The 13,724-nt window shown below is 34.1% G+C and overlaps 1 protein-coding gene across 2 annotated transcripts; it reads left to right on the top strand.

The window, feature by feature from the left end:
- The first annotated feature begins 6,633 nt into the window (after positions 1–6,633).
- On the top strand, positions 6,634–10,461 carry LOC149263955 (BOI-related E3 ubiquitin-protein ligase 1-like). Of its 2 annotated transcripts, XM_089427018.1 has the most exons (5): positions 6,634–7,108; positions 7,234–7,475; positions 7,675–7,844; positions 7,936–8,288; positions 9,328–10,461. In XM_089427018.1, the coding sequence occupies exons 3-5, from the start codon at positions 7,739–7,741 to the stop codon at positions 9,859–9,861; spliced, it is 993 nt and encodes a 330-aa protein (XP_089283144.1). In that variant the 5' UTR covers positions 6,634–7,108; positions 7,234–7,475; positions 7,675–7,738; the 3' UTR covers positions 9,862–10,461. The 2 variants fall into 2 exon arrangements, with proteins under 2 accessions (XP_089283144.1, XP_089283141.1); XM_089427015.1 differs by lacking the exon at positions 7,234–7,475 and having other exon boundaries at positions 6,641–7,108.
- The last annotated feature ends 3,263 nt before the right edge of the window (positions 10,462–13,724 follow it).

The raw sequence follows: 13,724 nt of genomic DNA, 5'->3' as shown, positions 1-13,724 counted from the left end.
AAATGAGATAGTGTTATAGTCCTATACCACAGTTCAATTCCTCAAAACATTGGTCAACATTGCCATAGTTGAATCATTGATAAACAATTGAGCCGTCATCATCGTGAAGTCAAATAGAATAATCATAAAAAATAAAAATGTAAATAATATCTCACCTCTTAATAAATGATGAATACTCAACACTCAATAAAATCATATGAAACTTCCTAAAAATCATTTCAAAAAAAATACCACAAAAATAAATTTATCTACATTTTAATTTTCTAGAACTTTTGAGATGCCTAAATTAACATTTTCATTATAATCTTATTTTATTTGAATATAAACTTTATATAATTAAAAATTAAAATAATTCAAGTTTTCATCATATTAAAACATTTATATTACTTCATGTGTGTGTTTAACTTAATTACAAGTATAAAATTTTGGACGAAGTCTAAACATTCTAGCTTTCGAATTTTTCCAACAACCATTATTTGACTATATAATTGTACATAATTATTAGTGAAATCATAAATTTTTTGTTATTTAAATTATATTTTCAAAAAAATATTTAAATTTAATGCTTTAAAAATTTTCTTAAACATTTAAATTATATAAACTCAATAATTCAAATTTATAATTTCAATAAATTTTAACTAAAATTTAAATAAAATTTATTAAAAATACAAAATTAAATAAATTTAATTAAAAATACAAAAATCCATAAAATAAAATTTTAAATGTAAATAAAATTTTATAATAAAATATAATAAATTCTCTTTAAAAAATACTTAAAAAAACACTCACAATTAACAAAAATCTCTTTTAAAAAATACTTCTTAACTAAAACAGTCACCATTAAGAAAAACAAACTTAATTAAATGTACTTAACTTAATTCACATGGAAACTTGTTTCACAAGCAAAACAAATCGATAATACCAAAAATATATAAATATATATATAAAGTACATAGTCACTCTGCACATGAAAACTTGTTCCAGAAGCAAAACAACTTATTTCCACAATAAAATTATAATTAAAAATAAAATAAAATAAATAAATAGTTAGAGAATATGAGACATCTTCACTTTTACAATCAAACCAATATGTGTGGACCCTTTTCATTATTTATATTAAGAGTTGAGTTTGCTACTCTAAACATATTACTCATCTTTAGTGTGTAGATTGACTCAATCTAAATTAAGTACGGTATCTTGGAATTTTCCCTTAAATCACATGATCGTTTTAACTACAGTGCAAATTGAATTTGCACATGAACCATGCATGGTACATAAACAATGAAATCATTATATGTATGTGTAATAATTTTATCACTTTATTATTTGTGTTTAAAATTTATTATATAGTTAATTGGGTTTATTTTTAGTAGTTGAGAGGAATAATTGAGATTTTCTTAATTTGAGTTTAATTGTGCAAGTTATATGATGAGTTTTGTGTTGAAAATTTATTATATGGTTAATTGGTTTTTTTAGTACTTGAGAGGAATAGTTGAGATTTTTTTAATTTGAGTTTAATTGTGCGAGTTATATGATGAGCTTTGATATAATAATGGTTAGTTTTCTTGGCGAGAATAAATAATCCTTGTAAGAGAGAAATATATCTTTTATACGAAATATATCCTTTTACAAAATATAAATATATTTTTCAAGTTAAAAAAGATGTGTTGTTAATATTTAAAAAATTATTTTATAATAATAAGGTTTTTTTTTAAGGTGATAATATTTTTTATAACTTTATTGTCAAAGAATAATAATGATTATTATTAGTTACAATTCAAAACGTTAGGGGATTTATTATTATTATTTAAGGAAAAATATGAAGTCAAAAATAATTCATTAAAGAAAAGAGAGTCATCAAAAATAATTTGATGGTTCTTTGTAAAGAGGTAGATTTTTACTCTTGCTAGATGTAGGCGAACCTCTCAACCTAGTTACAAAAAAAATAAAAATCAAAAGCAATTTAAAGTAGTATTCCAAGACAGGACTGCGGGCAAATGGGTCAAAAAACAAATTCTGAGAATCTTCAGGCCATGGTCAAGGCTTACTGCGAAGGGACCCCGACGCAGGTGAAACAATTGATTGCGAACTAGGAGGCAAAGTTGAATTCACAAGTTGAGCTTGAACCGCTAGTTGAAGACTAGGGGGAACTAATCACGAACCCTGGGTACACGCACGACCGTCTCACCCTGTTTAGATAGTCCATTCATCTTTACTGGTTAATGAAGTGCATAGTGGCCAAAGCAATGGTTGCGACCACCAACACAACGACGCACAGTGAGGCCGATTCGAGTCTACATGACATTCAAAATGAGCTCCATCTTATTCAACGTCAGTTGCAGAATCAAACGCTCGTCTAGGCTACATCGAGCGACATATCCCATGTCTGCCGAAGATCCTGCTCCGGTGGAATCGTCAAATGATTAATGGGTTGAAGCTATGACTGTTAATTTTGGCTTATTTTTTGTTGTTTATGTCGGGTAGCATTTATGTTTTCAGTCTGATGTTTATTAGTTGGTTTCTAGACTATCAACCTTATAAGGCTTGGCTAAAAAGACTCAAACTATTTATGTTTTGGATGGCTTATAATGCGATTCGGTGGCCAACAAACCTGGTTTCCCACTAGGTAGGTTGAGGCCATCAAACGACCCATATATTTGTAACCTGCCTGTTTATAGATGAATGAATAAAAGGTACTGCTAAGCTTACAAACAAAAAAAGTAGTATTCCAAGACCAAAAATCAATTTTAACCTAAATAGTGTTTGGTGAGATAAAGTCAATTTCTCTTGTAATCATCTATAAGACAACCTTCAATGGAGTTATATGCTCCCCCATTCTAGTGGAGTCTTGACTTAAGTCACAAATTCATGTTGTTTGATATACTCTTGGTGTTATAGTGGCAAACGAAATTATTCCAATAAGTTATTGGTTCACCATGGTTAAAAAATGAAAAAAATACATTTAACCTTAATCCAATACATAAAATCAAATACTACTTTAATTGCAATTTAATCTTTTATACTTAAAATAATAATTTTTTTTAATAAAATTATTTTTGTTTTAAAAATAATCTAAAAATATAAAAAATAATTAATTATATTAAACTCTTAAACCTTAACTCAACCATATACCAACCAATTTAGTGCTAAACTCCCCTTAGACATTCTTATCAACTATGTGTGTCTACTTAACTACAAGAGTCATTGTTTCGTTGAACCATTTGTTTCTCTTTACATTTAAATTCATTGTTTAGTTAATCCATTTATTTCTGTTTGCATTTAAATTCAATGGGAGGACAACTTCTCATCATGGGTGTTTTGGGCCTTGCTCAATTCACATAAATAATTCACATGCCCATCAAACTTGATCTTGGATTTATCTTCATTGACCCCACACTCCTTAAAAATAAAATGATGCCAGGTCAACTATACACAACATGTGATAGACTATAATGTTGTGAGAGCTGTCTCCAATCACACCACATTGTATAAACAATAGAGAATCACTCTCAATCAATAGAACGTGGTTCACAATGTTGTGGACAAATGAGGATCATTCTCATTCAATACAACGTGTTCACACTTTGCTTTATACACACCAATAGGCACCATAAGTGGACAAAATAATTCAAAGATGTATAACTATCACTGATTCCACACAAGTCATAGATATCTGCAAGACCAACTCTGTACATTATAACCCAAAGCCCTAACATTATACGATTGAGATTTGAGAGATAATATATACATAGGCCATGCATAGGGGAATGGGGAATATTATATTAAACTTTCACTATATATAAAACACTAAAAACAACTTTTTTTTATCTATCATATATAACTTATTGCTGCACACACTGCCTAACTCTTTTAAAAACTCAATTTGAATAATGACTTTGTTACTTGGAGCATGTTTCATATATAACATATTCCTTCACACATTGCGTAACTCTTATTAAAACTCAATTTGAAATAATGACTTTGTTACTAGGAGCATGTTTCCTTGCAAACACTACACTTTGTAAAAGGTGGTATTGTTTGATAGGTTGGTTGTAGTATAAAAATGAAAAAGGTGTATTGTTTGATAGGTTGGTTGTAATATAAAGGTGTATTGTTTGATAGGTTGGTTGTAATATAAAAGTGAAAGTAATTTTATTTTGAAATGTAAATTTAATGTTTGATCTTAGTTTTAGGAATATTAAGATTTTAGATTTTGAAAAAGGTGGTACTATTTGATAGGTTGCTTATAATATAAAAATGAAAAAGGTGGTATTGTTTGATAGGTTGGTTGTAATATAAAAGTGAAAGTAATTTTATTTTGAAATGTAAATTTAATGTTTGATTTTAGTTTTAGGAATATCAAGATTTTAGGTTATATTTGATACAATTGGTAAAGAAGCATGAATATATACATTAGTTGTAATGGAACTTAAAATTATAAGGTGATTATATCCATATTACTTCATGTATAAATAGGTGGTAAAAGACTTCAAACATATAAGATACCATTTTCTCTACTCTTTTAAGTGTATATTGATTGTGGCATATTTAAATTTATGTTTGAATCGATGGTGGTGTACTTCGAACCTATAAGCAACACTTTCTCTCCTAATTTAGGTGTAAGCAAATTACTATGAACCTCAAATCTATAAGGTCACAATTCTACAAGGCAATACCTTCTCCAATGCTTTATGTATAGATCAATGGCAACATGACTCAAACTTACAAGGTGACACATTTTCCATTACTTTGTGTAAACTAATTACAACAAACCCCAAAACCTACAAGGCAACAACTTCTTCACTACTTTATGTGAATTTATCGCAATAGAGCTCAAACCTACAAACCACCACCTTCTTGACTACTTCATACTAAATCAAATGACCTCACACCTAAAATGTGACACCTTCTTTGCTACTCCATGGAAATTACTTGTGATTACTCTCAAACTTACTAATCAACATCTTCTTTGTTAGTTATGCGTAAATCAATAGTGATGGACCTTGACCTACAAGGGGACATTTTTTCAATGATCTTATGTGTGAAGTATTTATGATGGAGCTCCAACTTTTACCATTGTTGTGTGTGTAAATTTAGAATTAATAGACCTTAAACCCACAAGGAAACACCTTCGCCATTAGTTTTTGTGTAATTTAGTGGCAACATACCTCAAACTTACAAGGCAACACCTTTTTTTCCTAGTCTTTAAATCAATTGTAACAAACCTCAAACTTACAGTATGACATATTCTCCACTACTTGATTTATAAATTGGTTACAATGGACCTTGTCTAACAAAGCGTCATGTTCTTCATAACTTTATATAAAATCACATTGCAATAGATCACAAATCCACAATAAGATACCTTCTCCACCACTCTCAGCGTAATTCAATGGTGACAAGGCCTCAAAACCCATAAGGTGATACCTTCTCCACTACTCTACATATAAATCATTTGCAAACATCTCATAAACTTATAAGATGACATTTGCTCCACTACTCTATGTCTTTTAGGAATTTACTATTTTCATAATACTTGTGAATTTACTTATCTCCCATAAACACACGTAAAGTTAAAAAAATGGTTTCACTAATTTGTTAAATAAGGTGTTGACATTCCCCACCATGATTCAGTTCCCCCCAATTGTGTAACATGTTTAACCCCTCTAAAAAATGAGTTGAGATGGTTGCCCACTAACCAAGTGTAAGCAATGAATAAAGTTCCCAACATTATAGTGTCATTAGCATTTTGTCTTAACATTGATTAAGTGAGACTAGAAGTTAAAGAATCATATATAAGTTTCCCATCCATTATAAGTTTGTTTTACTACACTCTCATTAGACTTATAATTCAAAACACCATAGTTTGAGAAATGAAGAATTTGTGGAACACACGTTTTAAGTTTTCCCTTGTTCTCAATGGGGCTTTGGTCATATGATAAAACGTGGGGGTGTTTCATACCTCACCAAAGTACAAATCTCCCATATGTTTCCACACCTCGTGTGTCTTATCTATACAAGTAAATCATTTCATGTAGTGGGGGCATTGGGGAAAGTGTTAGGAAAATTTGATGAAATAAAAATCCCTAGTCTATAACTTCTCAACCTAATGGATCTTTTGCGAGTATTGTGATATTCCCAAATGACAGAAAGTCTCTTTCATTACACAATGATAATTGAAAATATCTTACAAAAAAAAACATATTTTTCAGAAAATCTCTTTTATTACACAATAATAATTGCAAATATCTTACAAAGAAAAACATATCTTTCTTAAGGGAATAACCACTATACTCATTATCATACTCTTAAAAAAAATAAATAGATCATACAACCTAATCACCATGTTTGTAATTACACCTACTAGTACATGGCGCCTACTACTAACTACTCAACTACTTCTATATAATCACAAAGAGTGGTACCTAGTTGCCTACTATCATCTACTCAACCACTCAACACTATTTCTATAATTGTGCCTTAGGTTTTGGAAGATGGACATTCCACCTCACATGACCATAGTACCCAACGAACCTACCATGCCTCCCATGTCATGATATGTTTAGAGAAAACCCACCAAACTCTTCCATTGGCCGAAAGCGAACTTACAATGTGAATAGCAACAATAAACTTACAATGGGGATAGCAACAATAAGCCTCCCCACCATCTTCAGTTATAACGGCTCGCGAAATATGGGCTCCAGAAAGCGTAGCGTAGACAAATTTGGAGGAGGATTGAGTTGAATTTCGTGTTCATCATCGTGTTGTGTGCGTGCATAATAATAATAATCATGATGATATTGATGATGTAGCCGCTGCTGTGTACAGAGGCGGCCTTGGCCTTGGTGGCTGCTCAGATAAATCAACTCGGCTGCAATTTCTAGACCCATTGACTCACATGGATTCATTCATACCATTTCGTATATAATACAATCATCCCACTTTCATCCGTTCATGTAATACGAAGAACATCAAGGATCTCTGTAATCGGAACTATCAGGATTGTCTCAGGTTCAAATCTGTGCGGCTTTCGATAACCCTTCTCCCCGTTTGTTTGAAGGCTCGACATGGCGGTTCAGGCACAATACTCGTCCAACATGCGCAACAGGTTTGTTTTTCTCGTGTTGGTTGAAGTTTTTCTTTTTCGTTTAGCGTAGATTGAATACAGATCTCGGGGTTTCGAATGAGCGCGGGTTTGATATCCGTTTTCTGAAATACCATTTTGTGGATTAGAATTTGAGGAACATAGCAGGCTTCTATAAAATTAGGCCCATTTGGGTTTATTCTCAGAGCTTTCGAGACGGTTTTGATAGGCTTCATGAATATGAATGAGACGGTATCCCAGGGCAGGATTTGGGGATTGTTTTCTATAGGGGGGCTTAATGCAGGTTGCCCTGAAAATGATAAACGTGATGAAATGCATAAGAGGGCCCGATATTGGGAGCATGATACGGCACTAGGGTTTCAACAGTATGGTAAGCGCTGAAAAGACACAGAACAGGAATTGGGGATTATGTTTTTATACGAGTGTAATCCAGATCATCCCCAAATAAGTATTTTTATTATTGTTGAAATAATAATAACAACTACTGTCTGCAAGCTCCTTGAATTTTAGATGTAGAGCTATGGATAGAATCAGAGGACCAAATGTTAACCGGGATTTTTTGTGGGCAGGCACTTGTTTGCAGGTGAGAACAAAGTTTCCATTCCAATTGCTTTCTTTGGGCCCGGAAATTACATGGATCAGATTCAGCAGCAGCAACAGCAGCAGATTCAATCCCAATCCCAAAACCAATCCCCACCTGTTAACGGGTTGCCCAATCAGTCCCCATACATCACCCAGTGTAAGGATGCCCACATAGGTCGGTTTAGATCATTTAGTTTTTCTTTTTTTGGCTATCTGATGCCAATATGATTGTTTTATGGATTTTTCAGATACTACTTGTAACCGTGGACAACAGGCCACAGGCGCAGGCTTACATGGGTCTGAGAATGATCTGGCTTGGAATTTACTGGCACCGAGGAAGAGGACCAGAGAGCACGAGCTTCTGGAAAATTCTCAAATTTCATCTATTGATTTTCTGCAGAGCCAGCGCACTGCTCAGATTGCCCTCCCTCAGTCCAATGGTGCCGTTTCGACTGGGTTGCGCTTATCGTTGGATGATGAAAAGCTGAATTCCTCCAGCAACATGTCGTTGAGTACTTCAAAGGTTTCCCTTATGAGCGAAGAACTGAGTGGAGTTTTACAGCAGCAGAATGCTGAGATTGATCAATTTTTAAGAGTTCAGGTACCTGTCCATGAAATCTTGATGTCCTTTATAGTTTTTGAATTTTGTTAAAACTTAGTTACCCAGTGCAGGAAACTTCAGATGAATAACATAATTTATTGGTTTAGGGCTCAAAATAGAAACACGCGAACAGTGAAATTCTAGCTAAAACAGACTGGCCTATGGTTTTCAACCCCCTTATCTTTCCTTCTTGATAGTTTCGTGGTTCACAGTCTGCCATGGCATTAATTTGGTCTGCACGAAGTATAAGAAAAGAATAGTGAAATATACTTGCATGTTGTCTGGACTCTGTATCATCTATTACCCTTTTATTTCAAATCTTATTGCACCGAAAGAAGCAAGGCATCTTACAACCTTAGTGGGGGAGATATGTAACACTTGACACACTTATATAATAAAATGGAAAACTATGACATTTGACATCTCCTCGGTTGTTTTTTCCCTCTTGATGCATAATAGATCTTGGAGTAGATTTCAGTTTGTTTTTGCTCGTCGATTTTTACGAATTTCATCCCTGAAGGATCTTAGGTTCAAGTTCTTATGCCTTCACCTTATTATTCCATTCACCATTGAAATGACGTCTAATTTTATTTTATTTTATTTTGAAAGTTGTGTACTGACATTTCAATTTTCCTGACCATATTTTTGGACTTTGTTTCTGTTTCCCCTAAACTTTGCATTGTTGTTTTCTTTGCGTGCCCCTTGGAAATTTGAGATCCACATTAGATCGACATTTTCTACTCGGGTATTTGCTGAATATTGCCTGTTACCACTTACTGAGAAATTTAAGTTGCTCTGTTGGTAGTAGTCTATTTTCAGATTGTTGTTTCCTATTTCTGCTTCCCTATATTCTGATTTTTGTATCCCTATATTCTGATTTTTTCATTAGTATTTCTGTATCCATGATCTCATTGTTGTTAGAAATTGTAAAATTGCTAATGAATATTTACATATTTCATAAATATGTTCTTTTCTATTTCTATTTTTTGGCTCTCATTTCGATAGATACTTTCCTAAGCCTATCTACTTGCCTTTGCAGGAGGAGCAATTTAGGCAAGCTCTGGATGAAAAAACACGGAGGTTTCAGATGAATATCTTGGCATCTCTTGAGGAAGCTGCACTAAGGAAGCTCAGGGATAAGGATTTGGAGGTGGAAAACATGAATAAAAAAAATTTGGAACTAGAAGAGAAGATGAAGCAATTGAGCATGGAAGCACATGCATGGCAATATCGGGCAAAATGCAGTGAAACTATGATTAATGCACTTAAATTCAATCTGCAGCAGGCTTATGCCCAAAACAGGGAGAGTAAAGAAGGATGTGGAGACAGTGAAGTAGATGATGCAGCTTCTTGTTTTAATGCTGATGTGGGTGATTTCCAGGCTCTCATCTACAAGGAGAATAGGGACTTAAAAGATCAGAGGACTTGCAAGGTATGCAGAAGCAATGATGTATGCATTCTTTTGCTGCCTTGCAGGCATCTTTGCCTTTGCAAAGACTGTGAGAGTAGGCTTGATGTTTGCCCCTTGTGCCGGTCATTTAAGAGTGCTAGCATGCAGATCTATATGTCATGAATTGCCACTGTGAATAAATGCAGCCTATGATTGTCTATGTTCCTTAGTGACCAATTTTATCTTTGGTCACCACATTGATGTCATTTGGGTATATGCATTGCATCTCCCTTGTGCTTTCATATCTAGATCTACATGTGGACAGGGGATTTTTGAAATAGGCAACTTGGATTCTGGTCATTGGCCGCTCTGGATCTTGAGCTTCTTAACCATGTAAGGAATGCCATGTTGTAGGGTCCAACATTTTGTTCCGTGTTCATATTGACCTCTAAAATTAGTTTGGTGTTCATATTGACCTCTCCATTTAGTTTGATGTTCATATTAACCTCTAAATTACCATATTCATGGTAAAATGGAATTTTTTTAGGAGAGACGCCTAAATGGGCATTTGTAATGCTGATCTTGAAATATATTATTTTGGGTACCTCCTTCATAAAGCTAAACTATTTGAAGTCACCATTACATTGCAGTGGATTCTAGAGTGTGTATATTTATGAGATAATTAATACCACTCATAGGAATTTGATGGTGTCAGGTTTCATGCCCTTGTAGATATCTGACTGTAAGCAGTGTTATCACAATTAAAATTCTAGTTCATTTAAAGCCTAAGTTGTTACAAATATATCACCTCAACCACCTGTTTGGTTTTGGTACAAGAGAAATCTTTATCTTGAAACATTATATAATAAAATGAAAGCTTTTGCTGAAATGTTTTGTTGCAGTCAATAACAATTCCATCTCTCTGGCTTGTGGTATGTGGTATATCTTGAATTTTCTGATTCTAAATTGGATGCTTTTGCCAAAAATAACCTTGAAGGAGACATCAATGTAGTCTGACCTCTAAAACAAGGAAGCATTGTCGATTAACATGAAGTAACCGATTTTAGGCCAGCATCCTATCGTACTCTGGCATAGGTGTCTAGCGTTGACATGGGGAATGTGCATGGAGTAGGAGGTTAAACAGCTGAGCGAGGTCAGAAGGGAGGAAAGGGAGGTATGGTTGTTGGGATGATATTTAACGGAGTGGGTAACTGTTGGAGACATGGTATGATGAGCATGGAGGGAGACCTGCAATAGTTCAAAAGGGGGAAGAGGGGGAATGCAACGGTGAAAAATAACAAGAGAAGTTAATCGGAAAAACATTTGACTAGTGAACAAACATTGACTAACATGGCTCGAAAACCAAATCAAGGGGTGGGAAAAAACAGTAGACGAAATTGCAATGTCGGTCAGAAGTAGAAAAGATTATGTAGGGATTTCATGAAGATGAAACAAAGGTGCACTGAAAGTATAAGTGCACTTGCCTGAGAGTCTGTTGCCAGTAAAAAAAAGAGTAAACAGAGTATGGTAGGTATTGGAGGCAGAGAAAGTTCAAGAAGAGGATATTTACTAATGACCAAAAGATGTTCAATGAAACTTCTGAATACATTGCATACGGAAGCTCAATGAAGGCAGTTCCACAGGATCTTTTTGAGCTTTGCCATTTAGAGAAGTTAGGATAGCTCTGGGTAAGCTCAATGGAATAAGGCAGCTCCGTGGTAAATGGAAAAGAATAAAGACTACATGCAAAACTAACATATACCTTTAAGTAAGGTATTGTTTGGCTACATAATGAAAAATAATATGTTAGGATGGCTCTGGGTTTATCCTGTGCGGGCTTAGGTTGCAATGTGTTGCTAAACTGCCAGAGTTCGTGGGTGGATACGGGGATGCCATTTTTTTAATGAACTCTGCATTCGTAGCTGCGGGTGGGGGTGGTATATCTATTTATCTATGTATGCATATACTGCTCTATACCATTATATGTTACAGATATGTTATATTATGTGCTATATTTTGTTATACTATTATCTCATATTTATTGTTATATTATACCATTTATTTTAAATGTTTTATATTCAAAGAAAAACTTTGCAGGGGTTTAAACCTAAGGTATGTTTTTCCACATTCATGGATGGCATATTTAGCAAATCTGTCAGCATAGACTAGTGCATCTAACCCAAACGGATTCAAGCTGGCACCCTTTGGCAGTGAACTAGCTAAATGCCCAGCACACCTGGTTATGCTAACCTGTTGGGCTGGGCTATATATTTTCACTGTTAGATAATTGTTTTTCTTTTATTAAAAAGACTTTTGCTGGATGCCCAATGTTTCTCATTAAATGATGAAGGACGTCTCTTAATTTGAGCGAAATGATGCAGGGTGTGTTCCCCCAGTTGCCCAGGAGACATCATCTTGCACCCATGTGTGGGATAGGTGTCCTAAGTTTTGTGCTAGGGATGGGGACCTGTGCCCGTGGCTTAGGGAAAAGGAACCTTGACTTATCTGACCAGTTCTGTCATTGAGATTTATTATGCCAGTGACAGAAATTGACAAATGGGGTCAGGTTGATGCAATGAAGCCGTACTATTAAGGAAATAAGAGACGTGGTTACATCAACGGATTGAGAGCAGAGAGTTGCCAGTTACAAAATTTACCTTTTGGAGGATTAACTATCCTTTACACTAAAGGGTTGATACTTATAAAAGTTAGGGGAATTTCTCACTAAACCTTCTCAATTCTCGAGTGGGTTTGATTGAGCTGCTCCTAGCATTGTGTTTGGAAGGAGGGACTTACCTACGGAGGGAAAATTTGAGTGATTTTCCTGGAACATGTGAAGCACAAACACTGGTGCACAGAAAAGAGGAAAGGGATGTATCTAATCTCAGGTAAATCGATTTCTATGAACGCCATCAATATTTTTTTGAGTGTATGCTTTCTAAAGTTTTTATAAATCATTGGTGTTTCCATAGCAGATCCCTGATGATTTTCCTGTTCAATCAAAGGATAATTGTGAAACACCTCACTGAAATATATTCACAATATAACGGTATTGAGTGAGATTTAAAGAGTGATTTTCCTATTCATGATATGAACTTGGATCTTACATGGTATATGTATAAACTACAAGAAAATCGTATAGACAAAACTGTATAACTGCAACACAAAGCTCTATTTGCTGCATCTGCTTTCTCCCGTTCCATAGTTATGCCTTGTAAGATCTGATACTGTGTTATGTTCTTCCATGCCGAGCTTCGTATCTTTCCCAGGAAGTCAGAAGTAATTTTGTACATTGTTATTGTCTTGGGTAAATATGTTTTCCATACTACGTACTACATTGTCCTCTAAGCAAACACACATGCTCCCAAGCACACCCAAGAAAGATCCATATTAACATAGGAAGAGTTGTGGAAACATGTAAGAGGCATGGATTTTCTTTTGGTATAATATATATATATATATATATATATATATATATATATTTTCCATGGGAAATCATCCTCTCTCTCAGCGAGAGGGCAAGATTGAGGGTCAATACAACAATACTCTTAGGCATGTAGTCATTACATCAATATTTCTCATCATCATTTTACTCTAGAGAATTGAACATGGGTGGCCAAGATAACAACCATTCTGCTCAACAACCCAAGATAACCCCAATTGACCACATAAGTGACATGGATATTAACCTTAATGAGAGACATGCACATTGAATGTCAAGAAAAAAAATTCCTCAAGGCAAGTGATAATGAGTAAATTATGCTCAGGAATACCAAGCTTAGTAAGTATAGTATTTGATAGGAACATGTTCAAAGTAATGATGACCATAAGCTTAGAAGTAATATAGTATTTGATAGGAACAAGTTTATTGATAAACATAATGATGACCATTATAACGTTATGAACATGCTTATTGATCACTTGACCCTTCACCCAAAGGTCACATTCCTTTTTTTCAAAAGTGGTTCTTTTAAACTCATTTTTAAACATTACAACAATCACTTCCATTGTTACAACACGACATTATTTTGTTAAAGTCACCCAGA

The sequence above is a fragment of the Pinus tabuliformis genome, chromosome 6 (assembly GCF_031772625.1).
Source record: "Pinus tabuliformis cultivar Carrire ecotype Pingquan chromosome 6, CPIR1, whole genome shotgun sequence".
In the NCBI taxonomy this organism is placed as follows: Eukaryota; Viridiplantae; Streptophyta; class Pinopsida; order Pinales; family Pinaceae; genus Pinus; species Pinus tabuliformis.
Note: the sequence above shows the minus strand (reverse complement) of the source record. Positions and strands in the feature narration are given on the sequence as shown.